Raw genomic sequence first — 27777 nt, 5'->3', positions numbered from 1 at the left:
CCTCCTACTGGTAAGGGACAGATCATTAAGCAATGCGCCGCACAGACCTGTCACTTACCAGTAGGAGGAGCTCCCGGCCGGACACAGACAGCGCAGCAGGTAAGTATGATGCTTCTAATATTGTAATATTGCTAAGTAACCATGGCAACCAGGCCTGCAGTGGCGTCCTGGTTGCCATGGTTACCGATCGGAGTCCCAGAGCGATTAAACTGGGACTCCGATCGGAATCTCCGCTGCCACCAATGATCGGGGGGGGGGAGGCCGCACACTGGCCACCAATGATATTAATACAATAGAGGGGGGGCCGCACACTGGCCACCAATGATATTACAATAGGGGGGGGCGCACACTGGCCACCAATGATATTACAATAGAGGGGGGGCCGGGGGAGGCCGCACACTGGCCACCAATGATATTACAATAGGGGGGGGGGCGGGGGAGCCGCACACTGGCCACCAATGATATTCAAACTGGGGAGGGAGGGGGGTCTGCCCCCTGCTGCCTGGCAGCCCCTGATCTCTTATAAGGGGGTATGATATGCACAATTAACCCCTCAGGTGCAGCACCTGAGGGGTTAATTGTGCGGATCACAGCCCCCTGTAAGAGATCGGGTGCTGCCAGGCAGCAGTCATGTACACAGTTCGTAGTATATTCTAACTAGAAGCGTCCCCATCACTATGGGAACTCCTCTGTGTTAGAATATACTGTCGGATATGAGTTTTCACGAAGTGAAAACTCATCTCTGAAAAAGCTTTTATGCAGACGGATCTTCGGATCAGTCTGTATGAAAGTAACCTACAGCCACGGATCACGGACGCGGATGCCAATCTTGTGTGCATCCGTGTTCTTTCACGGACCCATTGACTTGAATGGGTCCGTGAACCGTTGTCCGTCAAAAAAATAGGACAGGTCATATTTTTTTGACAGACAGGAAACACGGATCACGGATGCGGCAGCAAAACGGTGCATTTTCCAATTTTTCCACGGACCCATTGAAAGTCAATGGGTCCGCGAAAAAAAACAAAAAACGGCACAACGGCCACGGATGCACACAACGGTCGTGTGCATGAGGCCTAAGTGTGATATCTCTATCAGCTTTCTGAGCATCCTAGAAGAAAACAAACATACTTGGAAGTAAGGGAAAGGGTGACACAGCAGTACAACGTACAGAAAGTAGACGCCCATGCTTTTGAATGAAATGAATATAGCTGTGCAGCTGGAACAGAGAATAATATGGCGGAAAAAAGCATAAGGCTGGGTTCACACTTGAGCGTTTTACAGCGCGTTCAAACGCACTGTAAAACGCTCAACACATGAAAACCAATGCTTCCCTATGGCCCTGGTTCTCACTTGAGCGTTTTACAGCGCGTTTGAACGCGCTGAAAAACGCCCTACGCTCAAACAAGTTCTTGAGCTTCTTTGGGGCGTTTTGACGCGCGTTTGTGGCCATAGGACACTGCAGTCAATCACACAAACGCGCGTCAAACGCGCGTTTACTATTGCAAAAAAACGCGCGACAAAAACGCGCGTTAAACGCGCATATCAGATACGCTCAGGTCTGAACCCAGCCTTAGGGAAGCCCAAACATAACTGTTACTTCATGGTTATGATGGTACAAATAAGTACAGCCCTTATGCAAACTTTTTTTTTAAAAACTTTAAGGGAAACTGTTTTATCCTGTATTATTTACTAGGCTAGATTTTCTCTTTGATAGAGGTTATCTCATATTAGGTTTTCATACTGCCCACCTACCCCAACCCTGTTCAGCAGTTGCCAAGGCTTAGAGGGAACAATGAACGGCCGCATGGGAGAAAGGAGTGAGAATAACATGATTTTTTTATTTTAGGCACTTGGAGGGCTTGTTCGAGAGTTTTATCTCAGACAATCCATTTAAGGCTACTTTCACACTGGCGTTTTTGGGTCCGCTTGTGAGATCCATTTCAGGGCGCTCACAAGCAGCCCAAAACGGATCAGTTCAGCCCCAATGCATTCTGAATGGATAAGGATCCGTTCAGAATGCATCAGTTTGGCTCCGTTCCGCCTCCATTCCGCTCTAGAGGCTGCTTTCAGTGTTTTGGTGTGGTTTGGTGCGCCTGACGATGTGGAGCCAAATGGGGGATCCGTTTTCACTGACACAATATGGTGCAATTGAAAACGGATCCGTTCCCCATTGACTTTCAATGTAAGTCAAGACGTTTTGACTTAGACTTTTTGTTGAAAGAATAATGCAAACGGATCCGTTCTGAATGTATACAAGCGTTGCAGATACAAGACGGATACGCACCAAACGCAGGTGTGAAAGTAGCCTAAAAAAAAAAAAAAAAAGGCACAACTATTAAAGTTCCCAAATTTGCATTAATGGGGTTGTCTCACTTCAGCAAGTGGCATTTATCATTTAGAGAAAGTTAATACAAGCCACTTTCTAATGTAATGTGATTATCCATATTTGCTTCCTTTGCTGGCTAAGGGCTCTTTCACACTTGCGTTGTTGTGTTCCGGCATAGAGTTCCGTCGTCGGGGCTCTATGCCGGAAGAATCCTGATCAGGATTATCGCCATGCATTCTGAATGGAGAGAAATCCGTTCAGGATGCATCAGGATGCCTTCAGTTCCGGAACGGAACGTTTTTTGGCCGGAGAAAAAAACACAGCATGCTGCGCTTTTTGCTCCGGCCAAAAATCCTGAACACTTGCCGCAAGGCCGGATCCAGAATTAATGCCCATTGAAAGGCATTAATCCGGATCCGGCCTTAAGCTAAACATTGTTTCGGCGCATTACCGGATCCGACGTTTAGCTGTTTCTGAATGGTTACCCTGGCTTCCAGGACGCTAAAGTCCTGGATGCCATGGTAAAGTGTAGTGGGGAGCGGGGGAGCAGTATACCTACCGTCCGTGCGGCTCCCGGGGCGCTTCAGAGTGACGTCAGGGCGCCCCACGCTCATAGATGACGTGTCGCATGGATCACGTCATCCATGCGCATGGGGCGCTCTGACGTCATTCTGGAGCACCCCGGGAGCCGCACGGACTGTAAGTATACTGCTCCCCCGCTCCCCACTACTACTATGGCAGCCAGGACTTTAATAGCGTCCTGGGTGCCATAGTAACACTGAACGCATTTTGAAGACGGATCCGTCTTCAAATGCTTTCAGTTCACTTGCGTTGTTACGGATCCGGCGGGCACCTCCGGACAACGCAAGTGTGAAAGAGCCCTTAATTCATTTTTTCAGCACATTATATAATGTGCAATCCAGATGCGGTGGTCGTGCTTGCACATTATAGGAAAAAACAGAGGCCTCTCTGGTGGCCGGGACCCTAGGATTGCACATAGGCTAGTGCTTTTTCCTAGAGTGTGCAAGCACGACCACCACTGCTGGATTGCAGGGTGGTCGTAACCATGGAAACGAGCAGTGTATAATGAAACCAGCCAGCAAAGGAAGCAATATGAACAATAACAATACATTAGTAAGTGCCTTGTATTAATTTCCTCCACATAATAAATGCTATTTGCTGAAGTGAGACAAACTATTTAAATAAACTTAAAGTTCATACTCACACAAGTCATGTTTGCTGGCAATGTAGCGCAGAATAGTGTTACTCTGCGTCAACTTAACATCTCCATCCAAAAGGTAGGGCAACTGTGTAACACAAAATCTGCATTATTACCAATTTGGCTCAATCCTTAAACAATTAACACGATTAAAATACATAAGCCCTTCTCCAGTATTCCCATGAAACATCAGCTAAAAATAGTACGTTTATTATATTTTAATATATGTACAGGAGTCTAAAGGATCAACAACGGCATTGTCGTTACAACTAGAGGCTCAGCTCTCTCTGCAACCTCCGTGTCCTCTCCATTTTGACAGGTCCAGGCATAATGACGTTTTCACTGCCTGGCCAATCAAAGTTGAGAGAGTGCGCCAGTTAGAGAGAGCAGAGCCTCTAGGAGTAACAGCAATGCCCCTATTTCTCCTAGCGGCTCATTCCCATTTATTAAAACATCATTTTTCTCAGGAATGCAGGCAGATATGAACATGGAACCAACACACATACCTTCAGCTGCCAAGGGCACATCCAACAGGTCAGCCAGTTTCAGAGGTACAAATCTACTGACAGATGACCTTTAACCTGTTCCGGACACATGACGGTACTTAAGAACACATGACGTACCGGTACGTCATGTATAGTTCCGATCACTGCCGCTCGGCGCCTGCACAAATCATTGAGCAGGCACCTTGGCTAAATGCGCCGGCGGGTCCTGTGATTCCCCCCATGTCAGCGATCGCTGCAAACCGCAGGTCAAACCCGAAACAGGATGGTGATCGGTCGTGTGACAATACACCACCAATCACCAATCTTAGATCCTGAGTGGTGATGGCAACATCACCTCTCACGATCGCTCTCATTGGTCGGCTGCAGGGGCGGGAGGTTCAAATTACCGCAGCCTGTCCGTGAGCCAAGGAGAGAGGAGCGCTGCACGTCGGATCGCTGCAAGGATCATCAGAGCCAGCACCCCAACAACTCCATCTGTGCCCCAGCACCCCCATCTGTGCCCCAGCACCCCCAGCACCCAGGTAATTAGGGAAAGGCTAGGGACAAGTTAGATTAGGCAGGGATATTTTAGGTAAAGTTAGTGAGAAGAAAAAAAATTAAAATAAAGTTACTGATTGCATCACCCTAAATCTGGGGGTCTGGGGTCCACAGCACAGCTGTGTGACCCTAGACCCCCCCAGGGGTGCTGCAGCTTGCCACCCTACAACTTTTTTTGTGGGCGCAAGCAGTTTTTTTTTTTTGTGCGTACGCTGACTGTGGCCAGCACTCTTAGCGTCCGGCCACTGTTAGCGTATCGCACACCCCACCGCTGATCAACTTCGGATGGTTGATAAGCAATTTTGAATTTAATTATTTTTTTTCGAAATTTTTGACCTTTTTTTAGTTGGTCGTTTTTTTTTGTTTTTTTTGTCTGTTAGGTTTAGGGTGAGTGTTCGCAAACACCCGTGCCCCCACACACACTCACACCAAATAAAGATTTACACTAGGGACCTGTGGCCCACCCTAGTACTAGCAGCTCTGGGGCTCGTACTAGTTTTCCGGCCCACCAGTTAAATCCACCGGAGCCCCCTGCCGGTGAACTTGTCTGGTATACCCCAGAGCGTTGAGCCCGCGCTTCCTGATTTTGTAGGCCAACCAGGAATCCATATTTCCACAGTGGGCTTCTCTGAATACGACTTTTTTAGTCTTTTTTTCAGTGACTACTTTGTAAAATCTGATGGTGGAGCAGACGAACCTGTACGCCCTACAGTTTGTTGTTCAAGGCTCCTTTTTGGCTAGGCCAGGTGGCAGGACCCCGGACAGTGCAGCCGAGATGAGGACGTTTTGGGGCCTCGTGCTGCACATGGGCCTAGTCAAGAAGCCTAGTGTCAGGCATTACTGGAGTGGGGACGTCCTCTACCAGACCCCTCTTTACAGTACGGCCATGACACGCTCCAGGTTTGAGGCCATCCGGAAAAGCCTGCATTATTCAGATAATGCAGCATGTCCCCTCCCAAGGTGATCCTGCCTATGACCGCCTGTACAAAATCAGGCCGGTCATCGATCACTTTGGGGCCAAATTTGTACAGGTCTATGTACCTGGAAGGGAGGTCGCAGTTGATGAGTCTCTCATTGCGTTCAAGGGGAGACTCCTTTTCCGCCAGTATGTTTCCTCTAAGGGGGCGAGGTATGGCGTGAAGCTATACAAATTTTGTGAGAGTACCTCAGGGTACACTTACAAGTTTCGTGTGTACGAGGGGCGAGATTCCCGTATTCAACCCCCAGAATGTTCCCCCACTCTGGGTGTTAGCGGGAAACTTGTGTGGGACCTTACTGCTAGATAAGGGTTACCAAGTGTACGTGGATAACTTTTATACTAGTATCTCCTTGTTCCAGTCCCTCGCTGCCAGATCCACGTCCGCTTGTGGAACCGTATAGAAAAAACAACGCGGCCTCCCTACCCACCCCCTCCAGGTACCTATCCCAAGGGGTGAGACCCGTGCCCTTACCAGTGGAAACCTGTTGCTGGTCAGATATAAGGACAAGAGGGATGTCCTTGTACTGTCCACAATTCATGGTAACGGCATCACCCCTGTCCCTGTGCGAGGTACCGCGGCAACGGTCCTCAAACCAGATTGTATCGTCGACTACAATCGGTATATGGGAGGAGTTGATCTCTCTGATCAAGTCCTCAAGCCATATAACGTCATGCGTAAAACCCGCGCATGGTACAAAAAAGTTGCGGTCTACTTGGTGAAGGTTGCCTTGTACAACTCTTTTGTGCTGTCCCGGAGCACTGGCAACACAGGGACATTCCTTCAGTTCTCAAGAACCTGATCTTTTCTGACCGGGAAAGAGCAGGCCGGAGTACCTCGGGAATTGGAGGTGCCCGGATCGTCCCTGGCCAAGAAGGGACGGACCCAAAAAAGGTGCAGAGTGTGTCACAGGAGGGGGATACAGAAGGAAACCACTACTCAGTGTGACTCGTGCCCCGATCATCCGGGCCTCTGCATTATTGGTTGCTTCAGTGAGTACCACACTTTTTATGGAGTACTAAATTTATATCCCAATTTAGCCACTGACAATCGGATAAAAAACTGGTTCTCAGACTTGAGACACTAAAACTAAAATAAATAAAAAAAAGTTGACATATTAGGTATCACCGCGTCCATAAGAATCTGCTCTATAAAAATACCCCCCCAACCGCTCAGATGAACACGGTAAAAAAATAAAATAAAAACGGTGCAAAAAAAAGGTTGTTTTTTTTGTCACCTTACATCACAAAAATTGTAATAGCAAGCGATCAAAAAGTCATATGCCCCCCAAAATAGTGCCAATAAAACAGTCCTCTCATCACGCAAAAAATGAGCTCCTACCTAAGATAATCAGCTAAAAAAAAAAAAAATGACTCAGACTATGGAGATACTAAAATGTTTTTTTTTGTTTTTTTTAAAAAAGATAGTATAGTGTAAAACATAAATAAAATTAAAAAAGTAGACATATTAGGTATGGCTACGTCCGTAAGAATCTGCTCTATAAAAATACCCCCTAACCCCTCAGATGAACAGTGTAAGGCTACTTTCACACTAGCGTTCGGAGCGGATCCGCCTGATGTTTCATCAGACGGATCCGCTCCGATAATGCAGACGTTTGCATCCGTTCAGAACGGATCCGTCTGCATTATTACTTAGAAAATTCTCTAAGTCTGAAAGTAGCCTGAGGGGATCCGTTCAGACTTTACATTGTAAGTCAATGGGGAACGGATCCGCTTGAAGATTGAGCCATATAGTGTCATCTTCAAGCGGATCCGTCCCCATTGACTTCCATTATAAGTCTGGACGGATCCGCTCGCCTCCGCACGGCCAGGCGGACACCCGAACGCTGCAAGCAGCGTTCAGGTGTCCGCTCACTGAGCGGAGCGGAGGCTGAGCGCTGGCAGGCGGATGCATTCTCAGCGGATCCGCCTCCACTGAGAATGCATTGGGGCCGGACGGCTGCGTTCAGGACCGCTCGTGAGCCACTTAAAACGGAGTTCACACCTGAACGCAGGTGTAAAAGTAGCCTAAAAAAAAAAAAAAAAAAAACGGTGCCAAAACAGCAATCTTTGGGCAAATTTTCCATTTTAGGCTACTTTCACACTAGCGTTCGGAGCGGGTCCGTCTGATGTTTCATCAGATGGATCCGCTCCTATAATGCAGACGTTTGCATCCGTTCAGAACGGATCCATCTGCATTATAACTTAGAAAAATTTCTAAGTGTGAAAGTTGTCTGAGCGGATCCGTTCAGACTTTACATTGAAAGTCAATGGGGGCGGATCCGTTTGAAGATTGAGACATATAGTGTCATCTTCAAACAGATCCATCCCCATTGACTTACATTGTAAGTCTGGACGGATCCGCTCGCCTCCGCACGGCCAGACGGACACCCGAACGCTGAGCGGAGCGGAGGCTGAACGCTGGCAGACTGATGCATTCTCAGCGGATCCGCCTCCACTGAGAATGCATTAGGGCCGGACGGCTGCGTTCAGGGCCGCTTGTGAGCCCCTTCAAACGGAGCTCACGAGCGGACACCTGAACGCAGGTGTGAAAGTAGCCTTAATCTGTTTTTTTCCAATAACAAAGCAAGGGTTAACAGCCAAACGAAACTTAATATTTATTACCCTCATACTGCAGTTTACAGAAACACCCCATATGTGGTCGTAAACTGCTGTATGACCAAACGGCAGGGCGCAGAATGATTGCTTGTTATAATTCCCTATGGGATTCTAATCATCCCCCTTTCCCAAAAAGTAAAAAAATAAAAAATAAATTAAATACACATCATGGGTATCGCCACGTGCAAAAACAGCCATTGTATAAAAATTATTTTCCCTATATGACAAACAGCGGAATGGAAAAAAACGTCAACATGGCCGATTAAAAGTTTTTGGTCGCTTCATTTCCCTGAACAAGAAAAATAATAAATCGATAGTGTACCCAAATTAAATAAAAAGAATTCACTACTTGTGTGGATACTAAAATAAATAAATAAATAAATCTTTAATTATTAAAACCTTCACATGGGCTGAACGCCCCTTGTATCCCAAGCACTAGCCTCTCACAAAATTGTGTCTCACAGTATTTCCCGGACAGACACTACTTATGTGTATAGTAACCCTGATTAGGGTGTTACTATATTTGGAGACATAGAAAATACTAGACAATCTCCGGTGATGTATATTGTATTGTAGGAGATGTCCACTTGTGAATCAATTTATCAACCACTTGATTTAATACCCACGGGATCAAAAATGAATCGGGCCCCACACCAGATATGATTATAGTATATAATGAATGCCTAAGGTTATCAGTACTATTGTGCCATAGGTCTTGTAGGGGTTATTGACCTAGTGCACCATTCCTATATGGACCCAAATGTTGCCGCGTCTGTCCTATCTGTTGTACTCATACTCAAAGTGTTTCCCAACTGTTTGTTGGATCATCAGGAGTCTAGATGTATTAAACGACCATTTACAACTGATGCAATGGTTGGTCAAATTCCATATCTATTTGTATCATGTTATTGTGGTTACTGTTAATATGAACAGCAACAAAGTATCAGCCACAACAAAATAACAGTGTCAGTGACCCAGCTGTAAATCTGTGTCAATTATGACACAGTTGATGTATTGTGGCTATCGATACAATATGTATCAAATTATTAGCCACCCAGCTGTCTGTGACACAAATCAATTGCGGCTCCGCTGATGGTGTGGAGTCGCACTTAAAGTTATGGCGAACAAGTGCAGCCCCTCTGATGATGGGAGGCTGCAAGTCCGTCTACGGTTATGAAGTCGCACTCAGATTGAAGAAATCATATGGCGAACAAACGCAACCCCCTCTGATACTGGGAGGCTGCGCGTTCGGCTAAACAAAGTCACACGTGTTAAAGCAGAAAGCAGCCCCCTCCAATGATGGGAGGCCGCATGTTCGGCTCTGGTATGGCCGTGGCGCGCGCACTTCTACGTGTGTTTTAAGAGGCTTTTACCCTGCCCATTGAAGATGACCGGACCAGTCAGGCTGCAGGGGCCGGTCAGGGGAGGCAGAGTTGGAATGTGTAGTCCGTTCCCCGACGGCCTGCAGCCATGTGGATAGGTCCTTATGAAACGAATGAGAAGGGGAAGATGTACATAAATATATAGGGACGAGGCATGGAAGTAGAGTGGAGATCATAATTATTATGAATCCCACATTTAGGATTATCATGTAGAACATCATATCTCCTGACTCGCATCTCATAAACCTCTAGTTACCCACCCATCGTTATTAGTAAATAAAAACATTACCTAAATGGGTATCTGGGTACTAGAACGATGGCATAATATATTGTCGACAATCCTGTGTTGGAAAGAAAGATAATTCCAGGGAATATACATATTTGCTAAACGGAATTAAATGAACCAGTGACAGGAAAAGGGAGAAAGAGGCCTGAGAAAATAGAAAGTTATTACCCCTTTCTTGTGACCTGTTTAAATACTGAGCATTACTACTATCCAATAGGGGAGCTCAAGCACATCTATTAACTCCAAAGAAAAAAGAAAAATGTTTTTTTTTTGGGAGTGGTGGAGGGGTGGCAAGTCCATACCTCTAAACCCCCTGATGCATTTGTAGGGATACTCCATACCTACCATTACCACCTCCAATTTGGTATTGAGATATATAAAATATCCATAAATACCGCCTCAATCAATGAAACAGGCGAATGATATCTAGTCATTCAAACCGGTAGGTTTGACTGTACCCAATCTAAACATCCAACCTGGCTCTTTTTTCAGAACTAATTTATCAAAATCGCCTCCTCGTGGTGAACGTTTGATCACTTCAATGCCCTGAAATTTTAGGGCTCTAGGGTTGATGTTTTGTAACAGGGGTATCATTGTCATTCCTCACATCACCCACATGCTCCCCAATACGTCTTCTAAACTCTCGGATGGTTTTGCCCACGTATTGGATTCCACAGCTGTAGGTGATAAGATAAATAAGTCCAGAGGTCTTACAGTTGATAAAAAAGATCGAATATCAAAAATCTTACCAGTTTGTGTGCATGTAAATTGTTTACCTTGTAAAACAAAATTACATGCTACACAAGAGCCACATTTATATGTCTCCATGGTGATATTTCTTAACCACGTCTCTGTTCTCTGTGCTTGAAAAAAGCTGTGGACTAGGCGATTCTCTAGATTGCGGCCACAACGGTATGTAATGGCGGGAGCATTGCCAATATATTGACCTATGTCAGGTAGGGTTGTTGCGGGTATTGAAATTTCGATACCCAATCGATACTTTTGTCCCGGTATCAATACGATTTTTTCGATACTGGGCTGCGCTGCTGCGCAGTCTAGTATCTCTGAACATGAGCGCGCTGCAGTCAGCGCGCTCATGTTCCCTCAGCAGCACAGGGGAGAGGGAAGCAGTCTCTCCCTCCCCCTGTGCTGCTGCCGCTGCCACCAATAAACAGAGAGGGGTGGGCGCACTGCGCCACCAATGATAGGACTTTTCCTGGGTCCAGACTTTAAGTAGCAGGCTACACAGAGCAGAGACCCAGAGATGTCCCAGCACTCACAGGGGTTTTTCTACCTCACAGGGTTTTTTTTTTTGCCTTCCTCTGGATCAACTTGCAGGATGACAGGCCAAACTGCATGGACAAATGACTTTTTTCGGCCTTATGTACTATGTTACTTACTATTATTCCTGGGCGCCGCTCCGTTCGCCCGCTGTGCACCATTACTGTTTCCTGCTCCATATTCTAATTACTGGGCACACAGGGTCCCCTCCCCTTCTCATTGGTGGCAGTGGCCACAGGGTCCCCTCACCTCTTCATTGGTGGCGGTGGCAGTGGCAGCTTCTGATCGGAGCCCCAGCTGTGTAATACTGGGGCTCCGATCAGTTACCATGGCTGCCAGAACGCTACTGAAGCCCTGGCTGCCATAGTCGGCTCCCTGCTGCTGTGTGCACAAAGCACACAAGGGACAAGGGGCAAAGTTAAAAAAAAATAAAAAAAATTAAAGTATAAATCACCCCCTTTCCCAATTTCACATATAAAATACATAAACAATAAATAAACATATCACATATCGCCACGTCAGAAAAGTCAAAACTATTAAAATATTTAAAAAAAAATCTATGCAGTAAACGCCGGAACAGAAAAAAATAAATAAAACAGTTTTAAAATGCGGAAGGCACGTGGCTTTTTTTGTTTATTTTTTTGCGTGGTATCGAATGGTATCGAGTATCGCAATACTTTTTTATGGTATTGAAATCGAATAAAAAAAATTTGGTATCGCAGCAACTCTAATGTCAGGGTCTGACCTGAGAATGCCCCAGTATGTAAGAAGAATCTGTAGTACTTCCGCATGTGCGGTATCAAAAGCCGCAATAATTTGGGGGACATTATCTGTCTAGGGTTCAGCAGGGTATCCCTGTTACTGCTCAAAGAGTGTTGATTAGCCTCATGCAGGATTTTTGCTGGATAACCTCTTCTTGAAAATCTACCCTGAAGGTCCTTTACAGCCACATGGTATTTATCAAGTGAACTGCAATTCCGCCATGCCCTAAGGTATTGGCCTTTTGGTATACCTCTTTTCAATGGATAAGGATGCCAACTGTCCCAGTGCAACAAAGAGTTTGTGGCAGTGGGTTTACAGAAGATGTTACTAACAATATTACTGTCCTGTACCCTAGCAATTTTCAAATCTAGAAATGTGATTTCATCTCTGTGGATCTCCGCCGTAAAAAATAGGCAGAGTTCATTGATGTTCAATGAATTGACAAAAGATTGGAATTGATGTTCACTTCCTTTCCACAAGATGAACACATCATCTATAAAACTGAGCCACAACAAAATGCATTGGGACCAATTTGAGGTACTCTCTCCAAACACCACATAATGTTCCCACCAGCCTAGATAGAGATTAGCAAAACTGGGGCACAAGGGCTCCCCATTGCCACCCCCCTGAGAGGGTGGTAAATCTTTCTGTAAAAGAGATAACAAAAATGTATTGTGTGGATACAGATGTTCTCCCCTTTCTTGCAAAATTTGTGCCACTTTTTCACAGCCTTTTGTTTGAGGTATACTGCTATATAGTGCCTCAACATCGAGGCTTGCAAGAAGAGTATTTGAATCAGTCTGGATGCCGTCCAGGTTTTTGAGTACATCCATTAAATCTCTTGTATAAGATGGTAAAGCAAATACAAAGGGTCTAAGGATGGTGTCGAGTCGATATACACCCCCAAATGATGCAGGAGACTACCTGTACCCGATACAATTGGCCTTCCCTTTAAGGGGGATAGGCCTTTATAAACCTTTGGTAAACAGTAGAAGCAGGCCATTTACGGGTGTGTGGGTAGAAGAAAACTATATTCAGTGCTGCTTAAGAGTTCATGTTGAAGAGCCCCATCCAGCAGTATTTTCATTTCTCTTCATGTTAGGGTTGTTATCCAAAATGTCAGAACACTGTCATCTAGTATCCTGTGACACATCTCATTGTACTTGTTTGTATCCATTAGGACAATGTTGCCCCCTTTGTCTGAGGGTTTGATGACAATCAAAACATCTGATTCGAAAGACAACAGACCTTTTTATTTCCTCAGCTGTTAGATTATTCTTGCCACTCATATTGGAAGTTAATTTACATAATTGGTCGGATACAACTTTCAGAAAGGTGTCGATGGGAGTATTGGCACTCATGGGTGGGTATTTATTGGAAGACAGATGTAGGTTTGTAAAACCTGCTCCCAATCTTTTGTCACCTTCTTCATGGAGGCCTGCCAGTAAACGAACGTCTCACATTCTTCGACCTCTACGCCCAATGTTGTAGCTTCCTGTTTGTTAGGAGTGTCAAATAATTTTTTCCACTTTAATTTTCTGCAAAACACATGTATATCTTTGACCCACTCAAAAAGATTAAATTTATGAGTAGGGAAAAAGGATAATCCTTTACTCAGTAGAGTGTATTCTGCTGCAGAAAGTTTATGGGATAGATTCAAGACCTGTAAGTTGTCAGAGGGGTTGTCACTTGTAGTCAGGGCTGATTCCTGTTCTCTCGATTGCATAGTGGATAATCTGTAGTCGGTGGGGGATTCCCTAAAAAAAAATCCCTCTTGTTCTACCTCAAGAGCGACCCCTCTAATTCGGTTGTCTACCCCTTGTCGGGAAGTGTCTATAGGGGGCACCACTAGATGTCGATGGTCCTTCACCCTTCCCTTCAGAGGTTAACAGTTCTGTCTCAATTTCAAGGGCCTTGGAGGTTTGAGTTCCAAAGTCCAAAATTCGTCCTTCTCTGAAGTCGTTGATATCTCTTATAAATTGGGAGTGTTTTCACTCTTAATTCGCGTTTTGAGTGTAGGACCACGCTGCTTCACTCTCCATCAAGGGGTATCCTCTCACAATGGGATTCTTCCGCACTTTCTAAATGCAGTGACATACGACTCTTCACAACCGCTTTTACCCTTCTGGTAGATGGTATAACCTTTAAAAAGGGATGTGCGTAATAGTGAAGTACCGCCACAAGAGGTTAACCCCTTCACGACTGCAATAAGTTTATATACGTGATATTTGCACATGCCCCGTGCAGCTACCACGTGTATAAACGTCAAGCCAGCTCTTTAATCCAAGCGCTGCAAAACGCTTGGATTAAAGCTTCTGCCCCAGGCACTGCTGCTGTCACGGACAGCATACAGTGCAGTAATGCCGGCAAGGGACCAATCAGAGTGGTCCCTTGCCGGCAATTGATCAGATTGGTTAGTCTGCACAGACTAACCAATCGGATCGCGGCAGTGAAAAAATGCCTGTTCCAGGCTCTGATCTACGCTCTGCAGATCAGAGCCTGAAATCAGGTAGTGTCCTCATGCCCCCCGATCTGTGCACCTCCAACCCCCCCCCCCCCTGTCCGCGCCTGCCCCTGATGCAGTTCCCCCGCCCCCATCCATATTCATGCAGCCTGCCCCTAATGCGGTCCGCCCCCTCCCCGCCCCATACATTCATCCTGCCCCATTTGTGCCGGCCCAATGCTGGCCGTACCTTCCCCCTCCTCCTTTCCATCGCTGCCCCCTGCCCCCGATGCAGTGCGGTCCCCCTGCTGTGTTTGATGGCAGCGGCTCCATTCCTGAGCCGCCGCTATCAGCAGCGAGTGTCAGCTCTATGCCAACACTCTGCTGTAACCCCTTAGATGCCGCGGTATCTATGGGGTTAATAGAGGGAGGGGGCTCCCTCTCTCAACCATCGGGGCTGCCGCGCTGTGATGGCAGCGCCTGATTGTGTAACCTACAGGACATCTGATAGTATTATACTTTGCAATGCAAGAGTACAGCCATCAGTCCCACTGGATCTTCAAGATCCAAGAGGGACTTGATAAAAAAAAAAGAAAGTGAAAATAATAAAAAGTAAAAATAAAAAAATAAATTGCCTTTTCCTATAAAAAATGAAAATGAAAAATACACATATTAGGTGTCACCGCGTCCGTCTCTATAAATATCACGATAGACCCCGTCCGATAAACACCATAAAAAAAAAATATATATAAAAAAAGCCATTTTTGTCACCTCACATCACAAAAAGTGCAACACCAAGCAATCAAAAAGGTGTATAACAAAATGGTACCAATAAAACAGTCACCTCATCCCGCAAAAAATGAGACCCTACGCAAGAAAATCGCTAAAAAAAAATAAAAATAAAATATAGTACTCAGAACATTGAGACACTAAAACATAATTTTTTTATTTCAAATATGCCATTGTGTTAAAGTGAAATATATATAAAAAAATGTATACCTATTAGGTATCGCCGCATCCATAATAACCTGCTCGATAAAAATATCACATGACCTAACCCCTCAGGTGAACACCGTAAAAAATAAAATAAAATAAAAAAACAGTGCCAAAAAAGCTATTTTTGTCACCTTACATCACAAAAAGTGCAACAAACGATCAAAAAGGCTTATGATCCCCAAAATAGTACCAATCAAACCGTCACCTCATCCCGCAAAAAATTATACCCTATTTAAGACAATCGCACAAAAAATAAAAAAGCTATGGCTCTCAGACTATGGAGACACTAAAACAGCATTTCTGAAACCAAAAAAATGATATTGTGTAAAACTTAAATAAATAAGAAAAAGTATACATATTAGGTATAGCCACGTCCATAACGATCTGCTCTATAAAACCGTCACATGACCTAACTCCTCAGATGAACGCTGTAAAAATAAATAAATGAAAACTGTTCCAAAACAGCCAATTTTTTGGTCACCTTGCCCCATAAAGTGTAATAATGAATGAGCAAAAAATCCTATGTACACAAAAATGGTACCAATAAAAACCAACTCTTTCTGCAAAAAACGAGCCCCTGCACAAGACGATCGGCAGAAAAATAAAAAACATATGGCGTTCGGAAAGTGGACACACAAAAACAAATGCTTTATTATGTAAAACTGAAACAAACAAAGTAGACATATTTGATATCATTACGTCCGGAACAACCTGCTCTATAAAAATAGTACATGATCTACCCTGTCAGATAAATCTTGTAAAAAAATGAAACAGAACGGTGCCAAAACAGCCATTTTTACCTTGCCTCACAAAAAACGTAATATATAGCAAATAAAAATCATATGTACCCCAAAATAGTACCAATAAAACTGGCACCTTATCCCCTAGTTTCCAAAATAGGGTCACTTTTGGGGAGTTTCTACTGTATGGGTGCATCAGGGGGGCTTTAAATGGGACAGTCCAGCAAAATCTGCCTTCTAAAAACCGTATGGCATTCCTTTTTTTTTGCGCCCTGTCGTGCGCCCTTACATCTGTTTACGACCACATGTGGGGTGTTTCTGTAAACCGCAGAATTAGGGTAATAAATATTGAGTATTGTTTGGCTGTTAACCCTCAATGTGTTAAAGAAAAAAAATGTAATAAAATGGAAAATCTGCCAAAAAAGTGAAATTTAGAAATTTCATCTCCATTTTCCTTTAATTCTTGTGGAACACCTAAAGGGTTAACAATGTTTGTAAAATCTGTTTTGAGTAACATGAGGGGTGTAGTTTCTACAATGGGGTCATTTATGGGGGTATCAACTATGTAGGCCCCACAAAGTGACTTCAGACCTGAACTGGTCCTTAAAAAGTGGGTTTTGGAAATTTTCTTAAAAATTTTAAGAATTGCTTCTAAACTTCGTAAAGTAATAAATATTTTATTAGGTATCACTTTCCGTTTTAGAAGCAGAAAAATTGAAATTTGGAAAATTGAGAATTTTTCTAAATTTTGGGTAAATTTTGGATTTTTTCATAAATAAAAGGTGAAATATATTCACTCAAATGTATGACTATCATGAAGTACAATGTGTCACGAGAAAACAAACAATCTCAGAATGGCTTGGATAAGTAAAAGTGTTCCAAAGTTATTACCACATAAAGTGACGCATGTCAGATTTGTAAATTTTGACCTGGACACCGGGGCATCAATGACCCTTGGTCATGAAAGGGTTAAAGATGTACAATTTATTATACTCACAAGAGAAATAGTATAAAAAGCCTTAAAACATTGCTGTATAGCCTTATGTTCATACCCGACCCGGGGTTCGCCCCAGACGAAGCGTCAAGCGAAACCCGGGTCGGGTATGAACATAAGGCTATACAGCGATGTTATAAGGCTTTTTATACTATTTCTCTTGTGTGTATAATAAATTGTACATCTTTAACTTCTTGTGGCGGTACTTCACTATTACGCACATCCCTTTAAAGGTTATACCATCTGCCAGGAGCTACCAAAAGCGGTTGTGAAGAGTCGTATGTCACTGCATTTAGAATGTGCGGAAGAATCCTATTGTGAGAGGATACCCCTTGATGGAGAGTGAAGCAGCGCGGTCCTACACTCAAAACGCTATATAATGGGAACTGGCCCATATCACTACAGGACCTGCAGCACATCGAAGGAAGGCAACGTATTTTGAGACATTGTCTTTCTATTTCTGCTCTTTTAATTCAGCTGTGTATCTCTCAACTACCTGGTGTAATAGGGTTTCTCTTTTTACTGTAGTCAGGATTCACACTAAATTGTTTTGTGGCTTTAATACACTCTTCAAGTTCACTCTTACTTTTCGCAAAAATAATTTTTTCCTCCTCTAACAATAAAGACATTAATCGTAGAGAAGCATCCACAGATTATTTTTCCCACTTTCTATTAAATTCAGTGGCTCTGACTCTGATAGCTGGTAAGAGTGGGACGCGAAGACCTCTAGGAACTATCCTATGTTTTAGGTAGTGCTCAAGGGTCTGTAATTCCCACCAGCTTCTGATGTGATTTTTATACAGTTTGGTCAAGACTTTAAAGGAACTTGTGATATTCAGAGTTCTGAGTGATGATGGTAGCTCTAATTCAGAAAACACCTCCTTGGCCTCTATGTCCCAATTTGACAAATTAATATTCCCCGATAGGAAACCCGCCATACTTGTCTGATCGGTCCTTAAGAAGTTCTTATTAATAAATACCACTGAACAAGAAAATTAATAATCGATAGTGTACCCAAACTAAATAAAAATAATTAACTGCTTGTGTGGATATTAAAATAAATAAATACATTTTTATTAGTCAATTATTAAAAACCTTCACATGGGCTGAACGCCCCTTGTATCCCAAGCACTAGCCTCAAATTGTGTCTCTCAGTATTTCCCGGAGAGACACTACTTATGTGTATAGTAACCCTGATTAGGGTGTTACTATATTTGGTGGCATAGAAAATACTGTCCTAAGGTTGAAGACAATCTCTGGTGATGTATATTGTATTGTCGGAGATGTCCACTTGTGACTCAATTTATCAACCACTCAAGGGTCTGTAATTCCCACCAGCTTCTGATGTGATTTTTATACAGTTTGGTCAAGACTTTAAAGGAACTTGTGATATTCAGAGTTCTGAGTGATCACAAGCAGTGAATTCTTTTGCTTCATTTCCCACAAAAAATTGAATGCAAAAAGTAATCAAAAAGTTGTACACAGCCCAGAATAGTATCAATGAAAAGTACAGATTTCCCCACAAACTATTAACGCTCACACATTTCAGTACACATAACAAAAAAAAAGTTATAAGGGTCAGAATATGTAAACGAAAAAATAAAAACAGATTTTTCCAAGATTTTTTTTATTTTATTAGTATCAAAACGCAAGAAAAAGTATACATTTAAAAAGGTATGACTGGATTCGTACTGACCTGTAGAATGAAAGTAACTGGTCATCGAAAGTCATAAATAAAAAAAACTGTAAAACTGTGGCGGAATTACTTTTTTCCAATTACACCCCATTTGGATTTTTTTTCCTGCTTCTAACTACATAATTTGCAATATTAAATGGAGGCATTGAAAAGTACAACTTATCCGGCAAAAAACAAGCCCTCATACGCATTTCTTGCTCCGATGCTCCCCCTTGCCCTGCATAGCGCAGGACAAGGGCTGTTTGTTTACTGCCATTGACGTACCCGGCTTTTTTTTTGTATTCTAGGCGGAGGCTTCTGTCTAGCAATGATCTTTGGTGACGTCACTGGCACTAAAAAACAGCCTAAAGCGGCACTTAGGTCCACACATTTGTGCCAGTGACGTCACTGGGCTCCAGCTAGGTGGAAGTCTCTGCCTAGCATACCCATAAGAAGCCTAATACGTCACCAGTAGAGAAGTAGAAGTCCTTGTCCTGCGCTAGGAAGGGGCTGCATCTGAGCAAGAAATGCTCCATACATGGCAAATGAGTGAGCTTATGTCCGGGTTCAGCTCGAACCCAGACAACCCCTAGAATAATGCCTATTAATGAATGATGTAGAAACACATATATGTGAAATTCTGTTCTTTATAGAATGGCAGAAAACCAAAAAACGTGGGACTCACACAAGCTGGAGATAAAAACCAGGAGCATGTTCATATCAATACATCTCAGACTGGCTTACAGATGCCTTTCAGCTAAAAACAGTGCATAAGTGGTACTGTAAATCGTACTGCTTTTACACAATTTATACCAACAATTAAAGATTATGAAAGCCCTTTGCATTAATAAGTTCTCAATTTTCACGTACATTTGGAAAGTCCAATCCCAGCTTCTCCTTCTCATCCAACCACTGACTCCTGTCATTTTCTGGGCCTGCATGGAAATACAGAATTATTAGTGGCACAGAAAGGTGATTTATGATTTCTGGATCTCAGTAATTGCTTAAAGGAGTTGTGTCATCTGGGACTTTGATGGTATATCGCTTCTCTCCAAAACAGGTTTGTGAAGGAGATCGCTCAGCGGATGTGGGGCATGGTATCTATTGATTTCTAAGGAAGTCCAATATGCCACCAATATCTCAGATGAGAAAACCACTTTAATATCAACACCATTAAACTGCAGATTTGAATATATTTTTCCTAGGTCACATTTTATGGTTTGATTTATAAACGTTTGTTCATCTTTAAAAAAAAAAAAAAAATTCATAGAAAATTTTAAAGGGAAAAAACAAAGGAGCTCTGAAAAATGAAAGGTGGAACCCAATTGGTTGTTATGGGTAACTAAGCCAGTTCTACTTTACATCAGTTTGATAAATCTCCCCCAGTGTTATCAAAGGCAAAGCCTTTATTATTAATGTTCTAGCTGTAGAGTAAGTCATTTCATATCCATTCACAGAAAACCTGCAAGCAAAGAAAGGGGGAATGTAGGAAAAAAGGTGAAGAAGATGCCACACAAATAAGGCTTTCCTGGGGTTTTCTGGGAATACTGAACCGATGTTCACAGCCTCACCTCTCTTGTGGAAAGAAACAAACTCACCTGCTTCCTGCCGATCTGGTCCTGCACGCCAGCTCCCGCGTGTCCATCATCCGGTCTGTGGCTTGTTTACTTCCTCCCCAGCATGGGCATGGTCTTCTGCATCCAACCATTGGCTTCAGTCAGGTGTTCCCAGAAGTCAGACGCCCACTGGTCAGTTAGTTATACCCTATCCTGTAGATAGGGTATAACTTTATCCCCTAAAGTACTAGGTTTGTGTTAAGGCCACAGAAATGTTTTCGTTTTTTCACATTCAGACAGCCGTAAAATGCAGTTTTGCATTTGACATAGCCGTATAAGAACTAGTTTTTGGCAGGATGAATTGTATTTTTAAAGTTATCAGTTGGGATACTGAAAAAGGAAAATATTATTCATATTTTGGATTCATATTAATAAATAGGCATAGTCATCTATTGCTGACTTTGACTATTTCCTTTATTCTACCCGATACTCTAACTTTTCCTGAACTGAGTGTGCCGAATTACAGCGGCAACAAAACACTATATACAGTATTTTAATAAAATTTCTATTAAAACAATAACACGTCTACAGTCAATTTTTTCTACTATATGTATATATATTTATATCAATGGTTATATAAATATATATACTTATATACGGTAATACACTAAGACCAATAATAAACCTAATTACACTAAACACTATACAATCCCAACTTTAATTCCACCCCAAAAATCTAGCTAGACATACACTCACACACGTAACCGCAGCAGCACCCTCCCACCTAACGCTAGACTGTCCCTACAAGGGGTTACACAACACACGGGTTACAGGGTCCAATGCAGGGGTTAAATGCAGTGATAAGGATACTGCAGGGGTAAATCCAGGAACAGGGTAAGGCCTCTTTCACACGGGCATTTGCAGATCCGCAATACACGGGTGCCATTCTGTGGGCATTCTGCATCACGGATGCGGACCATTCACTTTAATGGGTCCGCAAATCCAGAGATGCGGAATGGTGCGGAACGGAACCCTACAGAAGCACTACGGAGTGGGTCCGCGATCCGCTACGGCTGCCCCACGGCCTGAGCTCATGCATTGCGGCCCGCATTTTGTGGGCTGCAGCACGACCAGGAGGCACACACCCATGTGAAAGAGGCCTAATGCAGAGGTTAAAGGGATATGGTGTTATAGGGTACTGCAGGGGTTTGGGAATAAAAGGGTTAATGCAATGGGACAATAATATTGGTCGCAGTGGGATACGAAAGGGTTAATGCAGTGGGTGATATTGTAGGGGTGATTTTGTAGGCATAATGTAGTGGTTAATGCTCGTTGGTCTAGGGGGTAAGGAAAGAGTTACTCAGCCATCCAAGGGTTCTCCAGGGGTTAATGCTCGTTCCTAGGGGAAGATCCTCGCTTGTATGCTCGTTTTCCAGGGGTTAATTCTTGCTTGGGTTGCTGGGCTCCACTCAGGAGCACTCTGCAGCCGGACTATTTAAATCTGGCGGCGCTCGCTCCCGAGAACGCCTGCAGGCATATGCACATGGGCTGGCGCAGTGATATGACATCACCGCACCAGCCCGCGCATCCTGGCGGAGGATCGCTTTGATCCTCCTGCCTTTGAAGAGACCTCGTACCTCTGGCGCTGTAATTACAGCATCGGAGGTACGCAGCATTCAAGGGCAGGGGAGCTCTTTGTTCCCCTGTCACTGTTACGTGTGCATGCGCCTGCAAAAGGATTCAATAGCTGGGGGGGGGGAGGGGCACCCGCGACTGCGGGTCATTACGGGTGAGAGATATATATATATATATATATATATATATATATATATATATATATATATATATATATATATATAAAAAATATACACATATATATAATATACACACACACACAGTATTACCGGGGCATATATACATATCTCTATATCACTGATTTCATGTATTAAATTTTGTGTAGCATAACTAATGAGCTACTTTCACTCTACAGATCACAACAATTGCAACTAGGGATGAGCGAATCGTCTTCGGATGAAACATCCTAAGCTGATTCGCATAAAACTTCGCTAAAATACTGTATGGAGCTGGCGCCAAAGTTAGTTATTTCTTTATTTATATAGATATTTTCAAGTGGTATCGAACCCGAGTTCGGGAAAAGGTTTTTAACAGTAGAAATTAATTTTTGAAGTTCTTACCCAAAGTCTTGCGAGACTTCGCAAAGTAATAACTTTGGCTCATCGGAGCCAATACATTCTAATACTGTACGGAGTGCTTACTCCGTACAGTATTCTAACAAAGTTTTATGCAAATCAACTTCGGAAGTCGATTCGCTCATCCCTAACGATACCAAAAAACTATAGTTGTTTTTACATTTTACACCAGGGTGGATTTGATTTAAATCATAGTTTTCTACATAAAGACTAATTCTTGCTGGTATAACTTATAATATGCAAGTAGATGAAGATTTTTTAGAATAACTTTTCATATTAGTTTGATTAGGTTGATTCTGCATTCATAGGTTTGTAGAAGTTAGGATTAAGGTATTTTTCTCAACTCTGTTCATGTTATAACATTTTTGCTGTGAAGAAGAGGCATGTGATCTCTGCTGAGTCAAATTCAGTTTTGAGAACTGCAAAAGTAAACCAAGCATCTGTGATAATATCTTGTAGGCAGAGAAACTGCACAATAATCTTAAAAAAACCTCTGGAAGAGCATGACATTGTGAATGGATTAATGGAATTTATTTACCAAAAAAATTGCACATATAGAAACATAGAATGTGTCGGCAGATAAGAACCATTCGGCCCATCTAGTCTGCCCAATATACTGAATACTATGGCCCTATTATATATGACGGATGGCCTTATGTCTATCCCATGCATGCTTAAACTCCTTCACTGTATTTGCAGCTACCACTTCTGCAGGAAGGCTATTCCATGCATCCACTACTCTCTCAGTAAAGTAATACTTCCTGATATTACTTTTAAACCTTTGCCCCTCTAATTTAAAACTATGTCCTCTTGTAGCAGTTTTTCTTCTTTTAAATATGCTCTCCTCTTTTACCTTGTTGATTCCCTTTATGTATTTAAAAGTTTCTATCATATCCCCTCTGTCTCGTCTTTCTTCCAAGCTATACATGTTAAGGTCCTTTAATCTTTCCTGGTAAGTTTTATCCTGCAATCCATGTACTAGTTTAGTAGCTCTTCTCTGAACTCTCTCCAAAGTATCAATATCCTTCTGGAGATATGGTCTCCAGTACTGAGCACCATACTCCAAATGAGGTCTCACTAGTGCTCTGTAGAGCGGCATGAGCACCTCCCTCTTTCTACTGGTAATGCCTCTCCCTATACACCCAAGCATTCTGCTAGCATTTCGTGCTGCTCTATGACATTATCTGCCTACCTTTAAGTCTTCTGAAATAATGACCCCTAAATCCCTTTCCTCAGATACTGAGGTTAGGACTGTATCACTGATTTTATATTCTGCTCTTGGGTTTTTACGCCCCAGGTGCATTATCTTGCACTTATCAACATAAAATTTTAGTTGCCAGATTTTTGACCATTCCTCTAGTTTTCCTAAGTCCTTTTCCATTTGGTGTATCCCTCCAGGAACATCAACCCTGTTACAAATCCTTGTGTCATCAGCAAAAAGACACACCTTACCATCGAGGCCTTCTGCAATTTCGCTGATAAAGATATTAAACAATATGGGTCCCAGAACAGATCCCTGAGGTACCCCACTGGTAACAAGACCTTGGTCTGAATATACTCTATTGACTACAACCCTCTGTTGTCTGTCCCTCAGCCACTGCCTAATCCATTCAACAATATGGGAGTCCACGTACAGCCTTATTCTACATAATTAAAAAACTAATCTTTATTTCATGATGGAATAACCTTTGGATGGTAATATTTTTATTATTATTTTTTTTTTTTTTAAATCATTGATTTTTATCCACCCTGTTTTATACAACAATAGCATGTCCTGCCACAGCATTTCAAAAAACATCATTGAATTTTTTAATTTTTCTGTCATTGCAGCCATATGACAGCTTGTTTTTTTGCATGACACCATTTTGAAGTACATTTACGGTAACTTATTGATGCCCTGAGGCTGGAAACTGTAGGCCAGTGTAGGGAAGCACTAGGTATCGAAGATTCAATACTTTTTTCGGTACAATACTGGGATTAAGGCCTCTTTCACACGAGCGTGACTGATTAGGTCCGGATGCGTTCAGGGTGCGTTCAGTGAAACTCGCACTATTTTGCAAGCAAGTTCAGTCAGTTTTGTCTGCGATTGCGTGCAGTTGTTCAGTTTTTTCCGCGCTGGTGCAATGCGTTTTGATGCATTTTTCACGCGCGTGATAAAAAACTGAAGGTTTACAAACAACATCTCTTAGCAACCATCAGTGAAAAACGCATTGCACCCGCACTTGCTTGCGGATGCAATGCGTTTTTCACGCAGCCCCAATCACTTCTATGGGACCAGGGCTGCGTGAAAAAACGCAGAATATAGGACATGCTGCGATTTTCACGCAACGCAGAACTGATGCGTGAAAAACAACGCTCATGTACACAGACCCATTGAAATGAATGGGTCAGGATTCAGTGCGGGTGCTATGCGTTCACGTCACGCATTGCACCCGCGCAGAAAACTTGCTCGTGTGAAAGGGGCCTTAGGGCGAGTATTCCGCGCGGATGCGATGCGTGAGGTGAACACATTGCACCCGCACTGAATCCTGACCCATTCATTTCTATGGGGCTGTGCACACGAGCGGTGATTTTCACGCATCACTTGTGCATTGCGTGAAAATCGCAGCATGCTCCTCTTTGTGCGTTTTTCACGTAACGCAGGCCCCATAGAAATGAATGGGGTTGCGTGAAAATCGCAGGCATCCGGACACTGATGGGGGGGCTCTGTGGATGACACTGATGGGGGGCTCTGTGGATGACACTGATGGGGGGCTCTGTGGATGACACTCATGGGGGGCTCTGTGGATGACACTCATGGGGGGCTCTGTGGATGACACTGATGGGGGGCTCTGTGGATGACACTGATGGGGGGCTCTGTGGATGACACTGATGGGGGGCTCTGTGGATGACACTGATGGGGGGCTCTGTGGATGACACTTATGTCATCCACAGATTCCCATAAGTGTCATCTACAGATCCCCCATCAGATGCATCAGTGTGGAGGGAGGAGGCGGGGACACTCATGGTGGGGCCCGGTGCAGTGACTCTACTCTAATACACCGGGCCCCGCAACTGTTAAACATTCAATCTGATCTATATCTAATTGTATACGCGCTGTACGGTACTTACTGTAGTAACGGAAGTATAACATTAAGACGACGCAGACCGGCATCTCCCTCGGTCATGCGCCGCCTGCTCCAGCTCCCTCCTCATGCGCCGCCTGCCTGCTTATCTCACTTTATGAATGAACAGGCAAGCGGCGCATGACAGAGGAAGCTGGGGCAGGCGCTGCGCCGTCTTAATGCAATACTTCCGGTACTACAGTAAGTACCGTACAGCGCGTATACAATTATATAGATCAGATTGAATGTTTATTAACAGTTGCGGGGCCCGGTGTATTAGAGTAGAGTCACTGCACCGGGCCCCGCCATGAGTGTCCCCGCCTCCTCCCTTCACACTGATACTTCGCTGGCCGCGCTGTGCAGCATAGCGGCCAGCGAAGTATTCACTTTATAAGACGCACAGACATTTTCCCCCCACTTAAATGCATGCTGCAGTTTTTGTCCAGCCGCCTCTCGGCATGTTTGCCATGCTGCGGCCGGGGGGCCAGAGCAGACTTCCGGCGGCACACATGGGCTAATGTGAAAGTATAAAATGACATGTCAGATTTCCTCAAATAGGCTCTGTCAGGAAGGTGAAAACTGGCTCAGTCTTGAAGGGGTTAATACTGCTTTGTCAGACACAGTTCTGTGGGGTGACTACAGTGTGAAGAACACAACAGTATTTTGGAGGAATGGCTTCCTCCTGAGGGCTGTTCCAGGCAGGTTTTCTTGCATACAGTGTAATGGAGATTTTATATTATGTTGTGTAGGACTTCCACCAACTTATGTAGCAGGCCACACCCAATTCCCGCAACATGTCCTCCTCACAGGCAGAGAACTCCTTCAGGAGCTGGACTCTGCTGGCCCTGAAGTGAACTCACCGTCCCCTTCCACATAGCGCTTCTCTTCAAAGGGAGTCCCGGTGTATTCCAGCAGCAGGCGGATTGCATGGCCGAGCTGCAGATGTAAAGACAACACATATTATGATGGCGCCGGACGGCCTTTATTACCTCATACAGTATAAGTATACAGCGCTCACCCCGCGTATGTCCCAGTAGCCGAGAATCATCATGTTGACCAGTAACGTCCTAACCCCAGCGCCGCTCACTGCTCACTGCTCACTGCACTCTGCACTCTGCTCACTGGCTCCTCACGTGACTCGTGGCTGGCTCCCAGCCAATCACATTCCACTTTCTCAGCTCCCTAGAACTGAGGAGAAGGAAGACCCGGAAAATGCGCTATTTAGCGGGAGACATACTGAAAGTGAGCAGAATGCTTGGTGCTGCTTAATGGCAGGCTATCAAATATGTTCTCTTTTTTGACCCCTCTTGCAAATCTATTAAAATGCTTCATAAGGCTACTTTCACACTAGCGTTTTTGCTGGATCCTTCAGGGTTCAGCAAAAACGCTTCCATTACTGATAATACAACCGTCTGCATCAGTTATGAACGGATCCGGTTGTATTATCTTTAACATTGCCAAGACGGATCCGTCATGAACTCCATTGAAAGTCAATGGAGGACGGATCCGTTTTATATTGTGTCAGAGAAAACGGATCTGTCTCCACTGACTTGCATTCTGGGTCATGACGGATCCGTCTTGCTCCACATCCCAGGACAGAAAGCAAACTACAGCATGCTGCGGTTTTCTCTACGGTATGAGAACAGAACGGAATGCATTTTGGAGCTTTCCGTTCTGTTCAGTTACGTTTTGTCCCCATTGAGAATGAATAGGGAAAAAACTGAAACTTTTTTTCTGGTATTGAGACCCTATGACGGATCTCAATACCGTAAAATATTAACGCTAGTGTGAAAGTAGCCTTAGATGTGAAGAGAAGTACAGTAGTGTACTCATGCCTCACAAGTGTCCCTCTTTTGGAGGGACAGTCCCTCTTTTTGGCCCACTTCCCGCTGTCCCTCTTTAATCCTTAACCAGCTCCCGACCGCCTAACGCAGGAATGCGTCCTGCGGGCGGCCGGGTTATTCCTCCTGGACGCATCGGCGAGACGCGAGATTTCCTGTGAACGCGCTCACACAGGAGCGCGCGTTCACAGGATCGGAAGGTAAACGAGTTCATCTACAGCAGTGGGTCTCAACCTTTCTAAAGCAGTGACCCCTTAATACAGTTCCTCATGTTGTGGTGACCCCCAACCATTACATTTTTTTCCTTGCTACGTCATAACTAAT

General features: G+C 43.8%; 1 protein-coding gene across 1 annotated transcript in view; it reads right to left on the bottom strand.

The window, feature by feature from the left end:
* The window catches only part of LOC120995090 (glutathione S-transferase Mu 4-like), a 100537-nt gene extending 73787 nt beyond the window's left edge, over nt 1-26750 (bottom strand). Inside the window, exons 1-4 of the mRNA XM_040424083.1 lie at nt 26631-26750; nt 26473-26548; nt 19613-19677; nt 3552-3633 (exon numbers count right to left, since the gene is read on the bottom strand). Coding sequence (XP_040280017.1) covers nt 3552-3633; nt 19613-19677; nt 26473-26548; nt 26631-26663 — 256 coding nt within the window. The 5' untranslated portion in view covers nt 26664-26750. The remainder of the gene's footprint in view (nt 1-3551; nt 3634-19612; nt 19678-26472; nt 26549-26630) is intronic.
* Nucleotides 26751-27777: the final 1027 nt, after the last annotated feature.

The sequence above is a fragment of the Bufo bufo genome, chromosome 3 (genome assembly GCF_905171765.1).
Source record: "Bufo bufo chromosome 3, aBufBuf1.1, whole genome shotgun sequence".
Taxonomy (NCBI): Eukaryota; Metazoa; Chordata; class Amphibia; order Anura; family Bufonidae; genus Bufo; species Bufo bufo.
Note: the sequence above shows the minus strand (reverse complement) of the source record. Positions and strands in the feature narration are given on the sequence as shown.